The following is a 25,339-nucleotide window of genomic DNA, read 5'->3' as shown; positions in this document are numbered from 1 at the left end:
ATACACATATCAGGATGAGGTTTGTTTCTCTTTTTTAAAAAAAAATGTGTGAAAATGTTGTTAACACTCAACAGCAAAATTATTTCACATTCTGTAGTGAACATTAACATACACAATTAAATCTTAATGTCTGGAACAAAAGACAGCTTCTTAGTAGGTTGGCAGGAGATGCTGTGTGGTATGTGCTTTCTGCTCCTTGGAATCAGAAGAGAGGATTTTTGTTCCTGAAAGTATAAATAGATTTCCTGACACAATTCAAAAGTTAGGAAACAACAAATTGCAGGCATTAATCGTGCATTAAGTAAAAGTCAACCAAGTAACACAAATAGAAGTGCTTGAAGATCAGAGTGGAAGAATGGCTCACAGTTCAGGCATTCCTTTCTGGTTCATTTCAGCTACTGGAATGCAAACAGCCCGGAGTATATTTTTTACTAATTTGTAAAAATATTTCTTGGCAAAAGCATGATGCATACTGAGATCATACTGAAATTTATGAGCTCTTCTCATAAATTTACTTGCATTATTTGGTGTTCGAAAGGGGCTCTTTGACAAAAACATTCAGGATATGAACTTTCCCTTGAAGTGTGTATGAGGGTGATGTTCTGTCCTATCACACATGGTTGGAATTGGATGTGAGTGACTTGTGGTCCAAGGCTAATAGGCAGCTTGCAGTGCCCAGAATCACCTGATGGAGCCACCAGTCCAGAATGAAAAAGCAGGCAAGCTCAGCAGCATTTGAGGGGAAGCTTTGTTTTGCCCCCATAGCTGCTAAATGGGTATGACAATCCTCTTTATGGCTTAAAAGTACTTATTTGGATCTTCACATTTTCCAAATTTCAGAAAGCGAAGAAACAACCAATTGAGCATAAAATGATTGGTCCTGTCACTGACAATGTTGTCAGGATATTCCTGCAGCATTCAGGCTGAAGCACATCAGAGATCCCATATGGCCAAAAAACATCTTCCATTCTGTTCTACACCTTGAGAAGTACAAAAAGGCAGAGCCCAGAGTGAAATTTCTCCCTAGATTACTGGACAGTTGTCTTTCAATATAATAAGCAGGAAATAGGTATGAAATTGTTTGCAGTAGAAGCTTCTCCAAAACATAATTTGCAAGTTTTATGTTAAGTAGTTTTGAATACCTAGAGGTTAATAAGTGAAGTGGCTATCACTGATGCTCAAGACAACTTGATGTATATTTTAAGCAATCTCTAAATGGCCATAAGTAAATAAAATAATGGTATTAAGCATGTTCAGTTAGGCTAGTGAGAATGTGTATTATTGGCTGTCAAACTGGAAGAGTGAATGAAAGAGGCTAAGGAATCAAACCAACTGCTGTCCTTTGAATTCAGTAACTTCACTAATAAGATATATCTACAATGCAGTTTTCATTCTAGTGTAACAAAAAAGGTCATGAAATGCTTTATATACCAAATATTAAGCACATTTTTCTCAAATTAAGAATTAATGGGCAAATAAAAAACTCAATATTGGAACAATTGATTCATCCTAAAGAGTAGAATATTATATGCAAGGTGAATTACTTTCTTTACAAGGCAAAGTACTGAGATAAACAGATTTTTTCTTCAGCTGTCTCCAGACCATTACTTTTTCATTAATAGGATTTGAAGTAACCTATAATTATAGCACTTAAAATTAGCTCATTGGTAGTTATTGGCAGATTGAGAAACAAATAAGTAAAAAATAATTTTTAAAAACCAGATCCTTTGTTTTATTACAACATCAGAACGTAGACATTTTTATATTTTCAATTTTTTAGGATTTATACACATAGACTAAATTATGTTACTCAATTTGTACCAAATATGTGCTATTTCAAGGTTTGGTTGATTGGGTTTTTTTTTTTCCTGAAGTGCAATATTTATTTATTTAGCTTTAACAAGACATTTGTTTCTTGTGCACAGCACTGGTATTTTAAGTAGGAGGAATTCAAGAGTCACTATTTTTTGTTTAAAACTTGTAAGACTTTGCACAGGTGTGCTAGTATTGTACTGTATAGCATCACATACTTGAGTTTTGAAAATAAAAACATTGTTTCAGAATCTTTTGAGTTACTCGTACTGTATGTAATTTATACATTTTGTGTATATAATAGTGATTCCTGTACACATTTAGAATAGAAGAATAGAATAGAATAAAAACTTTATTGTCACTTTAAATGTACACTAATCAGCATACATTAAATGAAATTTCATTGCATTGCATCCATTTCTCAAAGCATTAAGTAACCATTATGCATATATTCACATATACATATATGACACAGAGAAATTTTGGTATGAACATACTAAGGTTTTTATTCTGCCAGATTTTGCTTGATTAGCATAGAATAAACACTGAACTCACAATTGTTCTGTCTTCATAGATAGGAGCCTGCCCATAAACCGAGAAGGAAGCAAAAAATGATGATTATTCATTTTCAGACTTCCTTTGTGCTTTAAAGGCATTTTGCATCATTTCTTAACAGGACTATCCAAGAACATTTTGTTGTCTGAGGCAAAGCAAGTGGTACCTCCACCCACAGGATGCACGGTACCTATGGCAATTTTGGAACAGAGGTCAGAAAACAGAGCAAATACTACTTTCAATCCCTACTATGTTCAAAATTACTTTCACTTAACGTATTTGGAAATGATATGATTAAATGTTGCTTAATTAGAACTCCCAGGAGCCTCAACTAGAATGGAGAGGGAAGCTGGGATTTCTGGTTATATAACACCTGGAAGTATAGGTTCCCCAAGCTACCTGATGGTATCAAATAGTAATAGTCAACGTTGATAGGATTCCCAAATTTTAGAATGTGGTTTAGTAGCATAGTGTGGAGAATAGCCTGTCTAGTCAGAGACACATAAAATTGATTTTTAATGCACCTGCCTACTGAAAAATAACAAAAAATATTAATTAACTAAAATATAGCTAAAATATAAAATTTCATTGATAACAAATAGGATGTTAAAACAGATGAGATTTGGGACATTAAAAGCTTACCCTAAGTAAAGAAGATTTTGGGCTTCACAAGAAATGGAGGACCTCTTCTTTGGCAACTTCTTAATTCTAGGAGGAGCAACCAAGAAAGATCTGTCTTGTGTCAAAACTGACCAAGTATATATCTATCTAATTTGGATGATTTTAGTGTTTTTTATGGTTTTAAAATGTTTTAGATTTTTAATTATCACATATTTTTTAAATTGTAAGCCAATCAAAAGCCATTGACAGAGATGGGTGGCTATAGAAATTGATTGGCTGGTTGGTTGGTTGGTTGGTTGGTTGGTTGGTTGGTTGAATGAATGGTTGAATGAATGAATGAATGAATGAATGAATATCCTCATTGCAGTTCCCTAAGTATATATTTCCCCTTTTTCTGCATTTGCAAAATTGACAGGCCTTTCTATTTTTTTGTTAAATCTGAAGACCAACATCTATGGTGGGAAACAGCAAAAAAATATAGCAAGCATATCTGGTGCTCACTCAGTTAGGGAATGTTAGTTTAGAGCAGAGGTCCCCAAACTTGGCAACTTTAAGACTTGTAGACTTCAACTCCCAGAATTCATTGTCCTTGGAGAGTTCTGGGAGTTGAAGTCCAAAGTCTTAAAGTTGCCAAGTTGGGGACCCTGGTTTAGAGTATCCTGACATTTCCCCACCCATACTGCTGCCAGTTATCTTCCTCATTGGCTTTGTAGTGCTTAGCTGCTGGAAGCACTTGTTCCGTGGACGGCACGTAGCGACCGTATGGGACCCCTGATCTACAGTACATAACTATAATTTTCCCACCTGTTTTAAAGTTTCTTATTTACATTTTCTGTCTCAGTAGATAGTGCACCTAGTTGACCTTAGCTGATTCAGGAAAAGGTAAGTAGGATTCTTCCTGGTTAATAGTAGGTTGGAAGACTAGCTGTATGTTAAGCTAGAAAGTCAAAAGACTTCCAGCATCAGGCAATGGAAAACCACTTCCAATAGAACAACATGTAAGCTTCTTGTTGGCCCTAGGCCAGTAGTTCTTAAAACTGTGGATAGTTACCTCTAAGGAGTTAATTTGGGCATATCCTGGGGTTAAAGGAAACCATTTTATTTGCTTGTTTGTAAATCAAAGATTGAGTTTTGGCTACTGAAATGCTTGTGTGAAACAACAGTCTGATTTGGTGATGCTGATGCTGGTGGATTTAATGTCATTCAATGCTAAAAAAAAAAAGAGAGAGAAGGTAATTTGATCAAACAATTTAAGAACCACTGTCCTAGGAGCTGTGTTTGACTCAAGGGCATCAGTAGCTGCACTTTTCTATGAAGGCAATCTCGTAGACAGTTTTGTAAAGTGGCTGCAAAAAGATAAAAAATATCAGCACATAACACATCCAGAATAAAAGTAACAGCAAAAACAAAAATGCACCATTTAAAGCAAAAAATGTAGATGTTAATAATCTCACACTCAAAAGATGACAATGTGGATATCAGGCAAACCTTTCTTCAGACAGCATTCCACACTTGGAAACATCTGGAGTAGGAACCGACTTGCCTCATTTTGCTGTGGCATCTTAAGGTCCAATAACATGGGAATAGATAAACCTTGAAGTCCTTCAATTCATTTCATCTTTCAACCCAATACTCATTTTGAAAATAGTTTAGACTTCTGGATTCAGTGAGTAGATAAATTCTTCCATCACAAATAGCCAAGCCATGTTACATCTTTTTCCTTGTAAATAGCTGCATGAGTTGGATGAAGCATGAGCAAATAGCAAGTGGCTAAACAGGAACTATTACAGGATGACCACCTGAGGTACACTGGGAAATCTTCCCACTGTTTATAAGAACAAGATTATTACACTATGTTATCTCTTTTCCTCAGATGCATATTTTCTGAGTCAGCACTCATTGTATTTTCCAGACTGTCCATGACAGGTTGGGAAGGGGTGGGGGGAGCTGTCATATGTTTCCAGATAATGACCTTAGTCAGTGAATGGCTTTTGAGCAGAGCAACAAGTTCAGCTACGCCTGTAAAATAGTCAGTGGTTATTTAGCATCCTTGACACTTAAAGTGGTAAAAGAGGAAATAAAGAAGAAGCAACTTCTTTAGCAACTCGTGAGAAAAGAACATATTGGAAGTGTTCAAAGGACGATATAGCATTACACTGCATTTCCAACATTGGAGGAAAAGAAGCAATCTGCCTGAAGCTCTCAGCCCTTTGGGGTTACCAACAATGGCATTCCATGGTAGAACTGTCTCCTTTTTCTTCTCAATCTGGATGGCAAACTTCATGACACAAGGCACAATTCTTCTGAAAGGTATGTTTCCATAAAGTGCTAGTTTCTCAACATATTCTGTCTTGTACCAAGGAAGGGTATTTTTTAAACAAAAATTGCAATATTATAAAGTAGGGAAGGGAACAGAGTTATTTCCAGGAGCAACAGTATTGGTCTTTTTTAATCAATCAATCAATTAATCAATCAATCAATCAATCAATCAATTAATTAATTAATTAATAGCAAAAACCATGAAAGAAATATTGTGGCATCTTAAAGTCTAAGGAAAGTTTAATGGCCAAAGTACTAGCAAAGTTGTAGCAAATGATCCTCAATCTGTTCAAATTACAAAGATCACTAGCCATTTCTGTTTCTCAAATTGGTAAATCATAGTTAGGAAGAAGATGCTGTGTGAACTAGCAAAGTGTATTTGCAATGTGGAGAAGGAATTTTATTTAATTCTTTTTTTTTCCTCATTCAAATACACTTTGCTGGTTGGTACAGTGTCTCTTTTCTAACAAAAATATGTCAGTTTAAGATAAGGATGGAATTTTCATGGACCGGAGCTAATTTTATCTTGTGGTTGAAGGTTTGTGGTAAATTAGGAGCATGGAGGGGAGAAGAGGCATGGATAGGGTATCAAATTAAACATTTTGAAACAACTTTCTGTTCTGAGCACTTGCTGAATGAAAAATAATGACATTTCATATTACAAAAACAAGTACCTTGGATATTTAGAATGTGTGTTCTGCTAGATATATTGTAATTCCATCATACAGTGAGATGAGAAATATATATACATAATGCTAAGGGTGAGAACAGTAAGGACCTTTTGGGGTTTCTTGCTTTTGTATAGGAAGTATTAGCAAGTTACTTTTAAAAAACTGTTTCTTGCACTAAAAGTCTGCTTCTTCCTACATTCAGAATTTGTCTCAATCATCACACCTTTTGAGCTATTCTTGTTGGATACATTTAGTGGTAATATTTTGAGGGGTGGTTTTAGTTTTCAGGTTTCACCACTGTTGTGAATGCCTTTGTGTTAAGATAGTTAAGTATTAGAAAGTCTAAACTCATTATTTTCTTGCTGTCAACAAATTCAATTTAGTCATTAAAAAACTTTACTGGAAAACATTTTTGTGATAACAGGCAGTCAGCCCTAACCTTTCACTCATTCCAATGTTATTGCAGGATTTGATCTTTCATCAATCTTTGGTAGTCTAAAGGGAGTCTTTAAAGCTTTTATTTTGTATTTTATTTTTATTTTGTAAATCCCATAAAGGGGTGTTGTCGGGGATTTCTCAATGCTGGATACATGGTTTGCCCTACACCAAACTGTTTTTGCTCAATCCCACTGTCCCAATCTCATAGTGTATGGTAGTTTTGGCAGAGAGATAGATACTACACCATGTTTTCTAGGAAATTAATCTGATGTTTGAAAGCAGCTCTTCCCTGTCCTTGTCTGATGTTCAAACCCACCTTCTCCAACTGGGTGTCAACTGGATGCATTGGGCCACCACCTCTCCATCAATTGAATGTATAATGCTGTTCTAAGCAGTATACCAATTGGATCCTATAAGTAAAGACCTACATTTAAAGTATCTTGGATGTATGCAAGACCAACCATCTATAATAGCTGGGATCTCTGTCACTCACTTGAATATTAGCGAATCAGGACTGAGTAAAGGTACATATTTTGTAATGCAAAGAAATATATAAACATTAAATATCCATTAGTAATCATTTTGATATATATTTCTGCTTATTTGCAGATATTCGCACGTCAAACTGCAGAATTGCGGGTATAACAGTTGCTGCAGATAAGAATAATATTCATTTTAATTTTATTGAAGCACAATCAGTTTGCAGGCAGCTGGGATTAATGGTAGCACCAGAATCCAAGGTTGAAACTGCTTGGAAGCATGGCTTTGAAACTTGCAGGTACAGAAAATCTTTCCAACATTTACTTTTAAATGTTTTATGCTCATGTATGTACAAATTACCTTTTTTAATGCCATTTTAAAAATAAAATGTCATTATTATTACTCTGAAATAAATCAAGATTAGAAGCATGCAAACAATTAAAAATTAAATAGTCCCTCTTATTCTTAAAGCAGAAAGTGTTGGTTATTTATTCCTAAATTAAATTTATTCCCTTTTTTCTCCACAAATTCATATGCATAGATTTAAAACCATTATGTATATTATTTGTGTATAAATATGAATGAGTATGGCTTCAGATAAGCAATTGAAATTCACTTAAATGTATACCTAATAATGTGCAACTTTTGCCTCCTTGAAACTTGAAACAGAAACTGTCTTATGCCTATCACAAACTTCTTGAAATTTTCCTCTGTTTTCCAAAGGATGAATCATCCTGTGTCATTGAGGGTTGGTTTTCACTGCACCTAAACTGGACATTTTTGAATATTTTTTTTTTACTTTTTACACAAATGATTCAAGCTGTGGATTACACATGGCATTTGAGTAAAGTAACCAGTGCAAACCCCCCAAATGAAAATGAATTGTCAAGACGAAAAGAAACATCTAATGACTTTAATTTAAATTAAATTAAAATTAATAGCACTAATTATTATTTACCATGTATTTCATAGCTTTCCCCTTTTGAAACATTTAATACCTATAACCTTTAGAAAGACTCTGAAGACCACAGCCAAAAATGTGTGGCTCTCATTGTGGACTCCAAATTTTAAACCTAAAAAGAATCATTTCCTTCTTGTTAAGTATTACCTAATATGGCCATAGAATGGAGTCGGTTAACAGATTCCACTCATTGACCCAGCCACTGGCAGGAGAAATAAAGCCCTGTCAGTGGCTGAAACTCTGGGCAGCGCCGGGTACAAAAGCCGGCGCCAGCCGCAGCTGAGGGGCTTTTTCTTAATTCACAAAATAAAGACTGTTACCTGTTCCTGCCACGTCCTGCCTCTTATTCCCGCGGACCCATCTAACACTTCTGAGTAAAGAAGAGTAGACTGAGAAAGTAACTTCAGATATGATATTATTAGCTTCAGGACTGAACAAGGAAGGTGGAATCATAAAACCAAAGAATAATATTGGGAAAGCTGGGGAATTCTGGGAATTGAAGCCCACAAATCTTCAAGCTGCCAACGCTGAGAAACACTGTTCTATACAGTACTGTATGTATAAACTTTGCAAAATAACACTCCATTGTTGCTAGGATCATATATCTAACAAAAAAAAATACTTTTCACTCTAGTTTTGGCTGGGTAGCAGAAGGCTATACTGTAATTTCACGGATAACTCCAAATGAAAAATGTGGTCAGAATAACACTGGGATTCGCACCTGGAGAATGCACTTAGACAGGAAAGCTCGTGTTTATTGTTACAATTCTTCAGGTAAGTGGGATGAGATATGGATTATAATAATATTTTGCACCAGAATCCCTCCTGAAAGAGTTAAAGTAATAACAATTGTGGAGATTTCCATACTGGTAGAAGATTGTGGCTGACTTCTAATATTCTAATGTATACAGCTTCACTATACAATAACTTCCTGGGGAGCCTGAGAAACTCAGAAATTGCTAGTCAGCTATGCCACTGTTGACAAGGTTACCTGTTTTTTCATTAGTCAAAGTTTGCAGCATGGAAGAGCATTATGAAATTTAAATTGCTTTAGGTATGCCCAAAATATATGTTTTCTAATTTAAAAAGTTATGCAGCTAGTGTTCGAATTACAAAAAACATATATGTAAAGTTCTACCATGTTCCAATAAGATGAAATAGTATTGTAGTAGTGGTTAGGTTCACAGATCATACTAATCCATGTTTATTTTATTGTATTTTATTGAATAAACCATAGTCGGCTGGATTTGCACACCTCTGCCCAAAAATATGCTAAGTTGAAAACAAACAAATTTTGCTTTGTGTGTAAATTCAGGCAATGTGTTGTATGTATCACAGTTTGCAAACCATTGCTTCATAAGTACAGATAGTCCTCAACTTACGACCACAATTGAGCCCAAAATTTATGTTGCTAAGTGAGAAATTTGTGAAGTGAGTTTTGCCCCATTTTACGATGCTTCTTGTCACATTTGTTAAGTGAATCACTGCAGTTGTTAAGTTAGTAACATGGTTATTAAGTGAACCTGGCTTCCCCATTGACTTTGCTTGTTAGAAGGTCCCAAAAAGTGATCAGAGGAGCCCAGGGTACGGCAGCTGTCATAAATATGAGTCAGTTGCCAAGCATCCGAATTTTGATAATGTGACTTTTTTTCAATGCTGTTGTAACTTTGAACGGTCACTAAGTGAACTGTTGTAAGTTGATGTTCTGACCCAGCCTTCTCAAGCACTACTCAACTACTTACTTGTGAGGAAAACCCCTTTTTTATTTAACAAGGCAGGAATAAACTGTGTTCACAGCAAAACTCCAAGTCAAGTCACACACTTTGGTTAGCACTTCAACCCCAACCAGAGTTCTGACCACCGGATTGGAACCTTTGCAAGCAGTATGCTACTTTCATAAAGCCTTGACTATGTATCAGAATGGTCAAACAAATGGCAACTTCAAATCTCAACAAATAAATCCTCTGTCCTACATATTGGCAAAAAAAATCAGAAAATAAAATACAGGCGGAATAGTCAAGACCTTGTTGATGATCCAAACTCTGTCAAGGATCTTGGAGTACTCATCTCAAAAGACGTAAGTGCTAGAGCCCACTGTAACTATATAGCCAAAAAGGCATTAAGAGTTGTTAACCTAATCTTACATAGCTTTTTCTCTGGTAATATTACACTAATAACTAGAGCATACAAAACATTTGCTACGCCAATACTTGAATACAGCTCATCAGTCTGGAACCCATATTACGTATCTGATATTAACACAGTTGAGAAAGTCCAGAAATATTTCACAAGAAGAGTTCTCCACTCTTCTACTTGTTGTAGAATACCTTATGCCACCAGACTTGAAATTCTAGACCTAGAAAATCTAGAACTACGCCGCCTTCAGTCCGATCTAAGTATAGTATATAAAATCATACATTGCAATGTCCTACCTGTCAATGAATACTTCAGCTTCAACCATTACAACACAAGAGCAAACAATAGATACAAACTCAAGGTAAACCGCACCAAACTTGATTGCAGGAAATATGACTTCAGCAACAGAGTGGTTAATGTCTGGAATACTCTACCTGACTGTGGTTTCTTCCCCAAACCCCAAAAACTTTAACCTTAGACTGTCTACTATTGACCTCACCCCTTTCCTAAGCGCACCAACGTGCCCACCATCCCTGTCCTATTGTTTCTTTTATTTATTTTATTTTTCTTATATGTATCCATGTATTCATAACTATGTTTTTACTTATACCTATTATCTTGTAAGCAATTGACAAAAATAAATAAATAAAATAAATAAATCTGAGGGAGGGAAATCTCCTGTAGCATGAACGGTTGTCTCCAACAACTGTCGACTCCCAAATCTCTCTTCCTTATATTCCAGTCAGCGAAGGACTTGTTAACATCTCCTTTTTTTCCTGGATAGCAGGCCCCATGTCCTACGTTGCTCTCCTCTCTTTTCTGTGCATTCACGCATCTGGGACAGGCCCCAGCTGTTCCTCCCCTTTGCTCAGCTCAGGCCCCCAAAACAGCTGTCTCTCCGCCTGAGTGTGAGTAGATGGGCTCTGCATCTGGCTCTCTTGCTCCACAGAACCTTCTGCAGGCCCCCATGGAAACCCATGCACCCCCTCCGCTCCTCTGACTCATCTGACTTGATGAACCACAACAGTTGAAGACTACCTGTATTGTATTAAGGTTAAGGATGGGTCGCCAATAATATTTGCAAGAAATTCTTCTGAAGTTGACTTCTCCTAGGGAAGATGACCTGTTTGTGGGAGTGTTCCTTTACCTGCTTTGTCCCAACTTACAGGATGCACTTTTGGGGGATCTGCACTTGGACACACTCTCTTGGAGATACAAAATCTGTAAAGACACATAGCATCTCTATTACAGGGCTTGCTAATCATTAATTTCAATACAGTAGAAGTTTTTAATATTTTTTAAAATATTTGTTGCTTTGAGTAGAAGCGTGGCTTTTAAATAAGAGAAATAAAGAAATCCCATGAAAGAGCATTAAAAAAGAAGAAAACTGCAGAATATTTTGCCCTCTAAAATAATCAAAATGGACCAGAATAAAGAATACTATAATTTCATTTATATTTTCAAGGAACCTGGAGTTCCTATGTTGTCATCTGAAATCCTCCTCGTACTTATCTCAATGGCATTGTTTGATGGAGAAGTACGTCTTTTAATCAGAAATGATTATGAGGCCTTCAGTATCACCCTGGAGATAGAATTTGGTCACTTGGACAATTTAGGGTGGTAATGTACTTTCTGAGATCTCAGGAAGCATTAAAAAAACCTCAAAGCTGTTTCTGTTTGACTCCAAATAAAGAGAAAAACCAAGTTTTACTGGATGGCACTTGCTTGAAACGCGAAAGATATGCCACTAGAAAATTGGAAGGTAGGCTATAATTTCATTCATAGGACACATGCCTAGCCTCGCTGAACACAGTTCTCCTAAGAACTCTTATAGGAAAAGACATGTAGAAAATGATTAGATATTGGATTACTGAATGTTTTGGTCTGTCTATTTTAAAAGGACAAGATCCTAACACTAATTTTTAAACTATAAGCCAGGGTTCCCCAACCACCGGGCCGCGGACTGGTACCGGTCCGTGGAACATTTCCTACCGGGCCGCCGGTTTGCTGGGCGCCGTCATCTTGTTTGACGAGAAAGTGCTTCCGGGTGAGCTTTTCCAGTTGGAAAGCGACGTTTGGGTCCTGAAGGAATCCTCGCGCCTTAGTTTCATCGAAGGGGGGGAGCTTTGAATGAAACTAAGGCGCGAGGATTCTTTCAGCACTCAAGGCAAGGCGAGCCAAGTGACCGTCCCAAAGCCATCCCGAAGCGAAGCCCATCAACAAAGGTACAAAGGAGGAGTTGAAGGTGGCGGGGAGAAGCGGGGGACGGCTGGCTGGCTGGTCGCTCAGCTCGCCTTGCCTTGTCATGCGTGCTGATGCCGGTACCAGGCCGTGGATCATTTTGTGATGCTGGTACCGGGCCGTGGCACAAAAAAGGTTGGGGGCCACTGCTATAAGCCATCTTTTAAGGAGACATGATATCCAGTTTTGGTCACCATACTATAAAAAAGATTTTGAGATTCCAGAAGCAGTGCAAAGAGCAACAAGGATGATTAGGGGACTGGAGACTAAAACATATGAAGAATGGTTGCAGGAACTGGGCATTGCTAGTCTAGTGAAGGACCAGTGGTGACATGCTAGCAGTGTTCCAATATTTGAGGAGCTGCCACAGAGAAGAGGATGTCAAGCTATTTTCCCAAGCACCTGAAGGCCAGACAATGAATAATGGATAGAAACTGATCATGGAGAGATTCAACCTAGAAATAAGGGATTTTTTTCTGACAGCGAGAACAATCAACCAAACTTGCCTTCAGAAGTTGTGGGTGCTTCATCACTGAAAACTTTCAAGAAGAGACTGGACAGCCATCTGTCAGAAATGGTACAGGGTCTCCTGCTTGAGCAGGGGGTTGGACTAGATGACCTGTAAGGTTCCTTCCAACTCTATTACTCTATTCCATTCCATTCTATTCTATTCTATTTTAAGGAGCCTGCTTTAATAACAAGCAAACAGCTATGTTTTTTGTCATGGCTGTTCATGGTAAAAGGCATGTTTATAATATCACAATACAGCTGTCATTTACGTCCTATTCAGTTCATTAAAATGTGTCATCACATTTCCTGTCAGGGACCGACATCAAGAACAGTGCAAGGGCCATTTCCCTCCAAATATTAAGATAGCATTGTCATTCTGGTATTATAATAGTTTTCAAGCAATATAAAAGATTGAAGCTTGTTCTTTAAAATAGGAATTGTTTAATCTGTTGAATTCTTGTTGGGGTCTCACTAGTCAATCAAATAATCACTAGTCTATAATTATTTAATCTCTGTAGTCTTTTATACATAACTATTGGGATACACCTTACCACAAGATCATTTAAGTCGAGATTTTTCTACCAATGGTGACTTTTGGAATCACTGTTTTTCCTGGCCAGAGAATCAAATGAAATGCACTGTTAATTGTGCTGATGCAATTAATGTGCACGATTCTATTTCCCTGTGCATACATTTGTCATCAAGAACATAGGGTAGAACCTGGGATCTAGAAGAAATCTTCTCTTATTTCCATAGAAAATCACTCTGGTCTCCAACCTCACAGCTGGGTTTTCCTACTAGCCTGATTAATTGCATATTTTAAGAAAGGAAACAAGGTACCAAGACAAACATGCCAGACAAAGCCATTTAGCTTTCTATGGTCTTGAGAAAGCATACTTAGTTTTTATTTACCTTTTAGGGGAAGGAGGCAGAGTGGACTAGTTTATTGTGTTGTTTTGACAACTGCAGAGAGAATAAAAAAACAATCAATATAGTGGCTGCACCATGTGATCAAAATCCTCTTTCTTTTACTGTGCCCTGATGAGGTGGGGACTTCAAACATATAATCGTGGCCATCATCTTTATTTTTTTGGACTTGCTGCTGGTGCCTCTACTTTTTCTGATAGCCCCGTCAGTTTTCTAATCTTGTGAACACCTACTTACTGAATTTTGTATTGGAAAAGCAACAAAGTGAAACATTGGTGTGTGTGTGTGAGAGAGAGAGGGGGGGGAGGGGAAAGAGAGAGAGAGGGAGATAGATTTTATGTATAGATATAGATTTAAAACACAATCGTATGGTGGCCGGGATGCCATCAGGGGCAGCATAGCATTCCTCCCTTTCAATTACAGCCTGACATTTAATTGTTTTTCCAATATTGAAAATGCCCAACAATAAAAATTGCAAATTTAAATGAATAGAATAACATAGTTGGAAGGGCTTCTAATTCAATCCCCTGCTCAAGCAGGAAACCCTATATCACTTCAGACAAATGGTTGTCCAGTCTGTTCTTTAAAATCTCCACTGTTGGAGCATCCACAATTTTTGGAGGCAAGTTGTTCCACTGATTAATTGTCCTAACTGTCGGGAAATTTCTCCTTAATTCTAGGTTGGTTCTCTCCTTGATTAGTTTCCATCCATTGCTTCTTGTCCTGCCCACAGGTGCTTTGGAGACTAGTTTGACCCCCTCTTCTTTGGAACACTGCTTAAATATTGGAACACTGCTATTATGTCACCCCTAGTTCTTCTTTTCATTAAACTAGACATACCCAATTCCTGCAATTATTCTTCATGTTTTAGCTTCCAGTCCCATAATCCAGGGGTCCCCAACCGCCGGTCCACGGAACAAGTCTTACTGGGCCGCTGGTTGCTGGGCGCCGCCATCTTTTTTTGGTAAAAAAGTGCTTCCGGTGAGCTTTTCTGGGTAGAAAGCTCACCGGAAGCACTTTTTCATCAAAAGATGGCGGCGCTCAGGCTCGGTGAGCTTTTCCGGGTAGAAAGCCATTTCTACCCGAAAAAGCTCACCGGAAGCGCTGGCGCTCTCTTTTGCGAAAAGTGCTTCCGGTGAGGTCACCGAAGCACTTTTTCGTCAAAAGATGGCGGCACCCAGTTGATGCCGGTACCGGGCCGCGGCGCCCAGCTGATGCCGGTACCGGGCCGCGGCGTCAAAAAGGTTGGGGATCACTGTCTTAATCATCTTTGTTGCTCTTCTCTGCATTCTGTGCTCATTTTTCTTAATATTGTGGCAACCAAAACTAGATGCACTATTCCAAGTGTGGTCTTACCAAGGCATTAAGGTAAAGGTAAAGTTCCCCCTCGCACATACATGCTAGTAGTTTCTGGCTCTAGGGAGCAGCGCTCATCTTCGTTACAAAGCTGAAGAGCCAGCGCTGTCTGAAGACGTCTCTGTGGTCATGTGGCCAGCATGACTAAATGCCTAAGGCACATGGAACGCTGTTACCTTCCCACCAAAGTGGTCCCTATTTTTCTGCTTGCATTTTTACATAAAATGGTATTAATACTTCACGTGATCTTGATTCTATCCCTCTATTAATGGAGAATAGGATTGCACTGGCTTTTCTGGCAGCTGCAGCACAGTGCTGGCTCATATTCCACTAGGACTCCAAGAATACTTTCGGAGTTACTACTATTAAGCCTATTCTATACCCTTGCATTTATTTCATTCCCCCCCTAAATGTAGAACCTTACTCTTCTCACTACTGAATGTCATTTTGTTAGATAGGGCCTAATGTTCAAGTCTATCAAGATCTGTCTGTAGCTTGAGCCTACCTTCTGGAGTGTTGGCTATTCCTGCCAGTTTAGTGTTGTCTGCCAATTTGGTGAGTTCCCTTTCTGTCCCCTCATCTAAATCATGAAAAGAAGAAATGGAAGACTATTGGGCCAAAGTGTGAGAAAGGTTGATCATAAGGCTTGTTTAGAAAATGTCACTCAAGTGAATTCAACATCTGGATATCTACCCTACCCAGATGCAGAAATTAAATGAAATTACTTTATATTGATCTAAATGAATCCCCTCCCATTTAGAAACAATCAGTGGAACAGAGAGGAAGAGTTAGGGCAGCAGCTTCTTCCAGAACTTAGTCTTATTGGAATAAGTCTAGCAAAGAGTTAAGTCTGATAGATCCTTCAACATCAGATCTCTCTGAGCAATCTAACAGGACTGCTCTATTACTCTATAGTAGTACCTTTTAGCTATGTAGAATAACACTTAGTAAGATGTCCCCTGCATTTGGTTATTTTAACAAATGTGTGTCAAATAGCATCAGCAAATCTCACTGCACTGTTTTCTTGTCCTCTTTTCAGATACGTGGATTAATTCATGCATCCCGGAAGAAAGCACAGTTGCATTAACAGACAGTTCCACTGAGATGAACCCCACTTTAACAGCCTCGTTTCAGGATACCTCCACAGGGGTTGACACAACTCACTTACAACAAACCCAAAAGCCCTCAAAATATCGCATCATATGTGTAACAGAAACTTTACCACCCGAACCGATTCCCGAGAAGGAAAATCTGCTTTTCACTGATAAACGAACTGCCTTTAAAAATGAGGGTGTCCCATTTGGAGGTAATAGCCATACGCGTTGCTTTGAGTTTCACGGTTTTACGTTAGAGAGAGGACAAAAGGAACACCTCAGGTTTTTTTTAAAAATTGCTGGCTTAGAGGGGAACTTAAAAGGTGTGCTCTTGAGGTGGTAAGATGAATCAAACCACTATAACCAGAATTGTAGTCTTTTCCTTTTGACGTGTTTCAAGCCACCAATTCTACAATCCAAATAAGGCAATTGAGAGCTATTTTAACATAATGGTTGGAGAATTGCTACTCCAAATCTTAAATCTGGATGCACTAGGTTGCTGCTTTCCCTCAGGCATTAACATATCTCTTCCCTACCTTCCAGCTACCTGACTTACAAGATACAGATTTGGCAAGAATTTTAAGTAGACAATGTACATTTAAATGTACCAAAGCAGTACAAGAAAACGTTATTAGTTGGCTTTTTTCATCCTCTCAACTAGAAAACTCTTTGTAATTCAATTAGAGTCTACATTAAAAAAAAGGTCTGAAATCAAAGAGAAAGTTTTTGCGCTCTCCAAGATTTGGGCAAAGTTATGATTGCCACTTCTATCACTCCTACTACTTACTATTAATACTAAACTGGCAGCTGTTGTATGTTAAGTGACTCCTTAGTCAACCTCCTCTACTGGTTTCATTTCCAAGAATGCTCTGAATCCATTCAGAAAATGGAAATGAGTGACTAACACACAGTGAGTCTGTCTATCTGAAAAACCTCAAAAGTATCTTGGAAAGTGCAAGAAAGTAATAAAGGGCATAGGGAGGAGGAAGGATGCCTTTCAATCAGTATGTTAACTCCTGGCGACTATCTGGACAAATCCCTACAGTTTTCTTAGCAAGATGCCAGAGGCGGTTTGCCATAGCCTGCTTTCTATGGCTGAGAGGGTGACTGACCTAAGGTTATCCAGTTGGTTTTCAAGCTGCCGGTGGGACTAGAACTCACAGCCCTCTGACTTCTAGCCTGGTGCCTGCACCATGACACCAAACTGGCTCTCTTACAGAGAGTACTGATCACTGAAAAGAAGAGCAATTGTTCTCCTGTCCTATTTAGATATAGGTATGGATTTGTTAGCTGTAGGTTGGTTTTTGTGTTGCACGTGTTGGACACTGAAACTCAAACAATCTATTCCATTACCTTAGTTTTTTCAGCAGGTTACACTGATATTAGCCTCATCAATTTGTCTTCAGGAAAGGGGTGTTTTGTTATAAGTTTTTTCACAATAAGCAACTCTGGCTAAAGCAGGGGGAATCTTCTAAGCCATAAAAATATTTGTCTTTTTTTCAACCAAGACTCTGGAAAAAAATTAACAGTTTCAAAGGTGTTTTTTTTTTTTTACAAAGTAATAGTAATATTAGTAGCTGCCTCTTTAAATTCTACTATTAAAAAATCTAAAATTAAAAATTCTTCAATTTCACTTGGTGAAAATAAGCACAAACAGCAACAAATGCAATAACAACCTTTTTGATCATATGTCACAGGAAGCTATATTCTGGCCTATTGAACCACGATTTGCAAAACCAAATGCATACACTTTCACTTTGCTTCTTTCTTTGCTTTAGTGGAAAACAACTAGAAAGCCACAATTAGAAAGCCAAACAAAACAACTAGAAAGCCACAAAAAAAAACTACTGTCTAGTCATATTTACTCATGGATAACTCCATCTGCAGATAAGTCAACCCTCCAATTTCTAACCAAAATACTATGAAAAATCCACCATCCATGGATAGGCAAACCCTCAACATTTTTGTAGTTTTCTTTTATATTTTCGTATCTTTTTAAATTCTGAAAGACTTCATTTGTTTTTCTATTCTATCAATAAGTGCTGTTTTTCAGAACAGATTCCATCTTAATTTTTCATCATTTCATCATTCATGGGTGGCACACTTCTCATTGAGGATTGGCTTAGTTGTAGATGGGTTTATTTGCAAGTATATACAGGTACTTTTGAAAAGTATTACTGATGGGTAGCCATCTTTTGCTTAGATATGAATGTACCAAGCGGCTTTTTTTCTCAAATAGTATGGCTGACCACCTACTGCTAGTTTATTTTTAGTGGTATACATCAGGGATCCCCAACCTTTTCGACGCCGCGGCCCGGTTCCGGCGTCAGCTGGGCGCCGCGGCCCGGTTCCGGCGTCAGCTGGGCGCCGCCATCTTTTTTGACGAAAAATCACTTCCGGTGACGTCACCGGAAGTGATTTTTCGTCAAAAAAAATGGCGGCGCCAGCGCTTCTGGTGAGCTTTTTCGGGTAGAAATGGCTTTCTACCCGGAAAAGCTCACCCGAAGCGCTGGCGCCGCCATCTTTTTTGACGAAAAATTGCTTTTTTTACCAAAAAAAGATGGCGGCGCCCAGCAACCAGCGGCCCGGTAAGGCTTGTTCCGCGGCCCGGTACCGGTCCGCGGACCGGCGGTTGGGGACCCCTGGTATATATGACAAGAAAGCGGTACTTTTTTCCAGTTGAAACAAGCTAAAGGAAAGCTTAAAACTGTCAGGAATGTTCCAACTAGTAACTGCAGTCAGACAATACAGTTAGCTAAGAACAAATGATCGACTGGAGATGTGCATCCATGCCACGACGGTGGAGGAGTTGGCAAGCACATTCACAACTAAATTGTGGCAATGTTGCCCCATGCAACATTAAAACCACATTTGGTCTGTGTTTAATTGTTGATAAATAAGCAAGGATACAAAGCTAATCTTGAAATCAGAACGATTTAATCTCAGTTCAGATCCGAAATTATACTTAACAAAGTAACAGATTGGAAGGACCTTGGAGGTCTTCTATTCCAACCTTCTGCTCAGGCAGGAAACCCTACACCCATGATGGCGAACCTATGCCACACTTGCTGGAAGTGGCACGCAGCGACATCTCTCTGGGCACTCCAGCCATCACCCGTTGCTCTTCCCGGTTCTGGCACGTGCATGCACACTGGCCAGCTAGTATTTGCGTGCGGGGGAGTGCCAGAAATCAAAAGAGCAGCTCCACGGTGTGCATGTGCGCGCCAGCCAGCTGGTCTTCGTGCATGTGGGAGCGCCAGAACCGGAAGAGCAGCTTCACAGTGCACATGATTATCCACTAGGACTCCAAGATACCTCTTACAAGTACTACTATTGAGCCAAGTACCACCTATTCTATACCTGTGCCATTTGGTTTTTCTTGCCTAAATGTAGAACCTTACCTTTTTCACCACTGAATTTCATTTTGTTAGATAGGGCCCAATATTCAAGTCTGTCAAGATCTTAAGCCTATCTTCTGGAGTGTTTGCTATTCCTGTCAGCATGATGTCATCTGCAAATTTGATGAGTTTCCCCATCTATCCCGTCATCTAAATCATTCATGAAGATATTGAAGAATACTGGGCCTAAAACAGAACCTTGGGGTACCCCACTACATACTTCCCTCCATGTTTACTTGCTAGTTTCTTCTTGTTTTGGGGCTTGTGCATAGAGTGAAACAGAAATATATTGGGGGAAAAACCCAGCTGCTCAAGGCTTAAAATTCTGCAAAGGAATCCCACTGCAGCATCCAACAAATTATGGAGAATGGTGTGAATTCTTCTGCCATTGGAGTCTCCTCTGTGAACACTGCAGAGAGAGAAAAGCCACTTTGATATTTTTTTTTCTTTCAGAAAACAGTACTGCCACTAGAAATTTAAAAAAAGATTGTTTAGTCTCCAAGATTTCACAGTTACCTCTTTCTTCTTTCCAGCTGTACCTATCGTGCTTCTGGTGCTTGCCCTCTTCTTCTGTACCACTGCTATGGTTTTAGCTGTCTGCTATATCAAAAAGTAAGTAAAACTTGTGGCTTTACGCGTACATGCATTTCTATCAGCAAGATACATGGAGATGCTAATGCTATCTTTTCACATGCAATGGGACTTGGGCATTCTTCTCACTGTATAGAGAATTAGACTGATAGTTTTAATCATTAAATATATTTATTTATGCCTTCTTGCTGCAAAATAAATACACTACTCAAAAAAAATAAAGGGAACACTTAAACAACACAATGTAACTCCAAGTCAATCACACCTCTGTGAAATCAAACTGTCCACTTAGGTAGCAACACTGATTGACAATCAATTTCACATGCTGTTGTGCAAATGGAATAGACAACAGGTGGAAAGCATAGGCAGTTAGCAAGACATCCCCAATAAAGGAGTGGTTCTGCAGGTAGTGACCACAGACCACTTCTCAGTTCCTATGCTTTCTGGCTGATAGTTTGGTCACTTTTGAATGCTGGCAGTGCTTTCACTCTAGTGGTAGCATGAGACGAAGTCTACAACCCACACAAGTGGCTCAGGTAGTGCAGCTCATCCAGGATGGCACATCAATGCGAGCTGTGGCAAGGTGGTTTGCTGTGTCTGTCAGCGTAGTGTCCAGAGCATGGAGGCGCTACCAGGAGACAGGCCAGTCAGGACCGCTACCTCCGCCTTTGTGCAAGGAGGGACAGGAGGAGCACTGCCAGAGCCCTGCAAAATGACCTCCAGTGGGCCACAAATGTGCATATGGCTGCTCAAACTGTCAGAAACAGACTCCATGAGGGTGGTATGACGGCCCGACGTCCACAGGTGGGGGTTGTGCTTGCAGTCCAACACCGTGCAGCATGTTTGGCATTTGCCAGAGAACACCAAGATTGGCAAATTTGCCACCGGCACCCTGTGCTCTTCACAGATGAAAGCAGGTTCACACTGAGCACGTGACAGATGTGACAGGGTCTGGAGACGCCATGGAGAACGTTCTGCTGCCTGCAACATCCTCCAGCATGACTGGTTTGGCAGTGGGTCAGTAATGGTGTGGGGTGGCATTTCTTTAGGGGGCCGCACAGCCCTCCATGTGCTCCCCAGAGGTAGCCTGACTGCCATTAGGTACCTAGATGAGATCCTCAGACCCCTTGTGAGACCATATGCTGGTGCAGTTGGCCCTGGGTTCCTCCTAATGCAAGACAATGCTAGACCTCATGTGGCTGGAGTGTGTCAGCAGTTCCTGCAAGATGAAGGCATTGATGCTATGGAGTGGCCCGCCTGTTCCCCAGACCTGAATCCAATTGAGCATATCTGGGACATCATGTCTCTCTCCATCCACCAACGCCTCATTGCACCACAGACTGTCCAGGAGTTGGGGGATGCTTTAGTGCAGGTGTGGGAGGAGATCCCTCAGGAGACCATCCGCCACCTCATCAGGAGCATGCCCAGGCATTGTAGGGAGGTCATACAGGCACGTGGAGGCCACACACACTACTGAGCCTCATTTTGACTTGTTTTAAGGACATTACATCAAAGTTGGATCAGCCTGTAGTGTTTTTCCACTTTAATTTTGAGTGTAACTCCAAATCCAGACTTCCATGGGTTGCTAAATTTGATTTCCATTGATAATTTTTGTGTGATTTTGTTGTCAGCACATTCAACTATGTAATGAACAAAGTATTTAATGAGAATATTTCATTCATTCAGATGTAGGATGTCTTATTTTTGTGTTCCCTTTATTTTTTTGAGCAGTGTATAAGTAAGGCATACCCATATATGAATGTATTACGTTTGTTCAGATAGAAAAATCTGCAAATGGCAACAATGCAGTGGCAGTGAGTAAATATTTTTTGTACCATCTCTTAATAGAAAAAAAATCAAAGTGGTTTATGGTAAAACCTTGTTTCTGTCGTAGCAGATGAAAAGACTTTCAGAAAAATGTTTCTGAAACATCAATTACTGATACATTATAGTTTTATCTTAATTTAATATATTACAATATCTCCTATACTGTATTGTACAATATGTGTGTGTGTGTGTGTGTGTGTGTGTGCATGCGTACTTTGTAAATGCCATATGCTAAATATATAAATAAATTACTGACACAGCATTTCAAGTAAGTGAAGGTCAAAAATACAATAATGGCTTTCATTTCTATAATATCTGTTTAATTGTTAATCCACTTTGTTTTTCAATTTGATGAAAGATACAAGAAAACATCTCTATTTTCAAGCAAAGAGAAGAAAGATGAAATAGAAACCAAGAACATTAAAGAACTAAATGCAAAAAACCAACCTCCAGAGCTGGGCCTAAAGAATGGAAAAAAGGAAGAAGTGGAAGTCAAGTCTGAACCATCAGTAAAATGTTTGGAAGCAGAAGTTTAAGGCAGAGCATCTCAATGAACAGATGCCACTGAACAAATGGCTGGAACCAACAGTGTATACATTGATAATTGTATATATTGCCAAAGTCAGTATCAGAATGTCATACAAAAATTTCATACCTCATATATGTTAGCTTATACATTGTCAATATAGGAATGATTGTCCTTACAGTAATATCTATACAGCTCATATTTTCAATTTTGTTACAAGCCTTTTTAGGGAGGAAGTGATATTTTCCCAAAACATGAATTCAGACATGCAACTCAAACAAACATATATATATATATGGTATTCAGCTTTGTTCGAGTATTTTCCCACGTCATTGTATACAATGACGTCATACAATGACGTGGGAAAATACCCAAAGCTGAATACCATACATGTAAGTACCCGCGAAAACTTAAGAAAACACACACACACACACACACACACACACACACATCATCAGGCTTCTGCATTGTGTTCGTCTGTGTAACACCCCATAGACAAACACAATACAGAAGCCTGATGATGGCAGATGAGATTCTGCCGAAACGTCGCTACAACTTTAAAAGCACAACTACTATGACGTGGGAAAATACCCGAACAAAGCTGAATACCATACACACACACACACACATATATTGTTATACAAAAGATTTCATGGAGAAACTTGAATATGTGAACTACATTTAACAGAGAAACAGTTACTGTATTTTTCAAATGATGGTAACTTTAAAATATGTCTTTCCTGAGAGATTGTCACAGAAGTTCAAAAACATAGAGTGATGGAAAAGAACAGAGGGAAAGGTCTGGTTCACATGCAGATGAATCCAGCACAAATTGTTACATAACCATAAAAATTTTATGTTTCTTATGATTGTAGCCTCTGTGTTTCTTCCTAGCTTCTTTCCAAAAATCTAACAAATCACAAACTATCAATTTTAAATATGGGGAAAAGATAAATGATAGTAACACAATCTATTAATAATATTTTTCCATGCATACCATAGTCATGTTCATTTCAAAAATATTTAACAGCCCAATCATATGCATGTTTACTTAGAAATATGTTCCATTCTATTTCCTGAACTTACCATCTAGTTCTAGTATGTTCAAAACTGCTATATATAATATTCCTGTAAATTGATTGTTGTGGCATATACATGCAAATACATTTATCAGGATTTCACTGAAATAAACAAAAACTGCATAATTATTTAATACTGTAAATTGATACCAAAATCTCTCTCTCTCTCTCTCTCTCTCTCTCTCACACACACACACACACACACACACACATATATACACACTCATCTTTTTCAACAGCTGAATTTGTTCACAATTACTTTCCAATGAAAAATTCATTTGAAAAACTATAGAAATAAATTTGATATTATATGGAGAACCTCTAGAAATACACAAAACACCACATTCATGCTTTTAACTACGTACCCTGACAAATCAGTAAGTAGATAATGATCTACTTATATTACAAGTATATTTATTTCAAATACTGTAAGTACAGTAAAGGTCAATAGGACTTATTATCTAAATTAGTGTTTTAAGATTTTAGGTTTAAAAACCATAAATGTTACTGCTTTAGATGCACCATACTAATTGAATTGGATTTGGATATTAGTAAAAAACATGAATTTCTTGGCTATGCTTACCCAAGAAATTCATTGGTATATGGCCTATAAGGGATATTTTAAGGGACTCTGCTACTAACATTCCTTTTTATGTAGCCCTACCAAAAAGTTGTTTATTTCTTTTACATTATTTATTAATAATGTAAACCTAAATGAGTAGCCAATGCTAGTAGTCAGAATTTGTCTGAAGGAAAAAATGCTTGTTGAAATCAATCTGCTTTAATATATTTGCTCAGAAATAATCATAGGCTGAAAATATCTGGAGCAATTAAAGAAATATTACAAGTACTCCTCGACTTACAATTGTTCATGTAGTGACCATTCAAAGTTATAACTTATAACCATTTTTGATACTTATGACCTTTACAGCATCCTCCTAGTCACATGATCAAAATTCATATCCCTGGCAACTGGTTCGTATTTATGACGGTTGCAATATCCTGTGGTCATGCGAACACCATTTTTGACCTTCAGACAAGCAAAGTCAATGGAGAAGCCAGATTCACTTAACAACTTTGTTACTAATTTAACAACTGATGTGAGTCACTTAACTATCGCAAGAAAGATCATACAATAGGGCAAAACTAACAAATGTCTCGCTTAACAACAGAAAATTTGGGCTCAATTATGGTCTTAAGCTGAGGACTACCTGTATTGGTTCAGGTAAATAATTCTTCGTGCCATGTTAAAATAATTAGCTTCAATAATCAATGGTAAGATTCAAACTTTTCATGCCAGGAAAGGAACAAGTTCCACACATTTGTGGGCCAAGTGGAAATGAATTAAAAGCTTTCTATGAGAAAAGGCCAGAAAAGAATTTTTGTTATTCTTCCATGCTGTTTCAGTTCTGTCAATGATCTATATCTTGAATCCACTTTTTTTAACAATATGCCAAAAAACCTCTCTGATCCTCTTCAAACAGTGCCTTTGGGACAACCATGATCTGAAATGACTGAAGATTTCCATAGACATCTAAGGCAATGACAATCTTTTCAAGGAACCCTCCCGGAAGATCACGAACGATCTGTAGTCCGACTCTTAACCTTTTTGTCCCCTCTTACATTTTTAAAACGTTTTGTAGGCTTGTTAAAAAAACAAACAAACACAAACAGCAGACGGTGACGAACCATTCTCGGTTAAGTTACGCTCGAAAACCTCGCGCCCGTTCGGCTATTTTCGACGTCCTGGCAAGCAAAAGCGGGAAGCGAAGCTTCAAGACGTAAGCTGAGCGCGAC

The 25,339-nt window shown here is 38.4% G+C and overlaps 1 protein-coding gene and 1 long non-coding RNA gene across 4 annotated transcripts; one reads left to right on the top strand and one right to left on the bottom strand.

The window, feature by feature from the left end:
* Positions 1–28: 28 nt before the first annotated feature.
* On the bottom strand, positions 29–4,739 carry LOC148133314 (uncharacterized). Of its 3 annotated transcripts, none has more exons than XR_015746667.1 (6): positions 4,582–4,739; positions 4,040–4,197; positions 3,010–3,075; positions 2,368–2,557; positions 892–980; positions 29–224 (listed from the first exon to the last, which is right to left on the bottom strand). It is a non-coding gene; the product is annotated as an uncharacterized LOC148133314 (long non-coding RNA). The 3 variants fall into 3 exon arrangements; XR_015746666.1 differs by having other exon boundaries at positions 2,368–2,394; XR_015746668.1 differs by lacking the exon at positions 2,368–2,557.
* A 133-nt stretch (positions 4,740–4,872) lies between these two features.
* Positions 4,873–22,780, top strand: LYVE1 (lymphatic vessel endothelial hyaluronan receptor 1). Its single transcript, XM_026664844.2, has 6 exons — positions 4,873–5,298; positions 7,026–7,194; positions 8,492–8,631; positions 16,067–16,333; positions 20,053–20,131; positions 22,296–22,780. The coding sequence occupies exons 1-6, from the start codon at positions 5,214–5,216 to the stop codon at positions 22,471–22,473; spliced, it is 918 nt and encodes a 305-aa protein (XP_026520629.2). The 5' UTR covers positions 4,873–5,213; the 3' UTR covers positions 22,474–22,780.
* Positions 22,781–25,339: the final 2,559 nt, after the last annotated feature.

Source organism: Notechis scutatus, chromosome 1 (genome assembly GCF_049901735.1).
Source record: "Notechis scutatus isolate UNSWTSFEM ecotype Mainland chromosome 1, rNotScu1.2, whole genome shotgun sequence".
In the NCBI taxonomy this organism is placed as follows: domain Eukaryota; kingdom Metazoa; phylum Chordata; class Lepidosauria; order Squamata; family Elapidae; genus Notechis; species Notechis scutatus.
The sequence above is the reverse complement of the archived record's forward strand: the minus strand, read 5'-3'. Positions and strand labels throughout refer to the sequence as shown.

What these genes read in the sequence shown, in the direction of transcription:
- LYVE1 (XM_026664844.2), top strand. Translation starts at nt 5,214, where the DNA reads ATGGCATTCCATGGTAGAACTGTCTCCTTTTTCTTCTCAATCTGGATG. An exon ending in AGGCACAATTCTTCTGAAAG is followed by an intron (nt 5,299 to 7,025) that starts GTATGTTTCCAT and finishes GCTTATTTGCAG; the next exon opens with ATATTCGCACGTCAAACTGC. An exon ending in TTATTGTTACAATTCTTCAG is followed by an intron (nt 8,632 to 16,066) that starts GTAAGTGGGATG and finishes TCCTCTTTTCAG; the next exon opens with ATACGTGGATTAATTCATGC.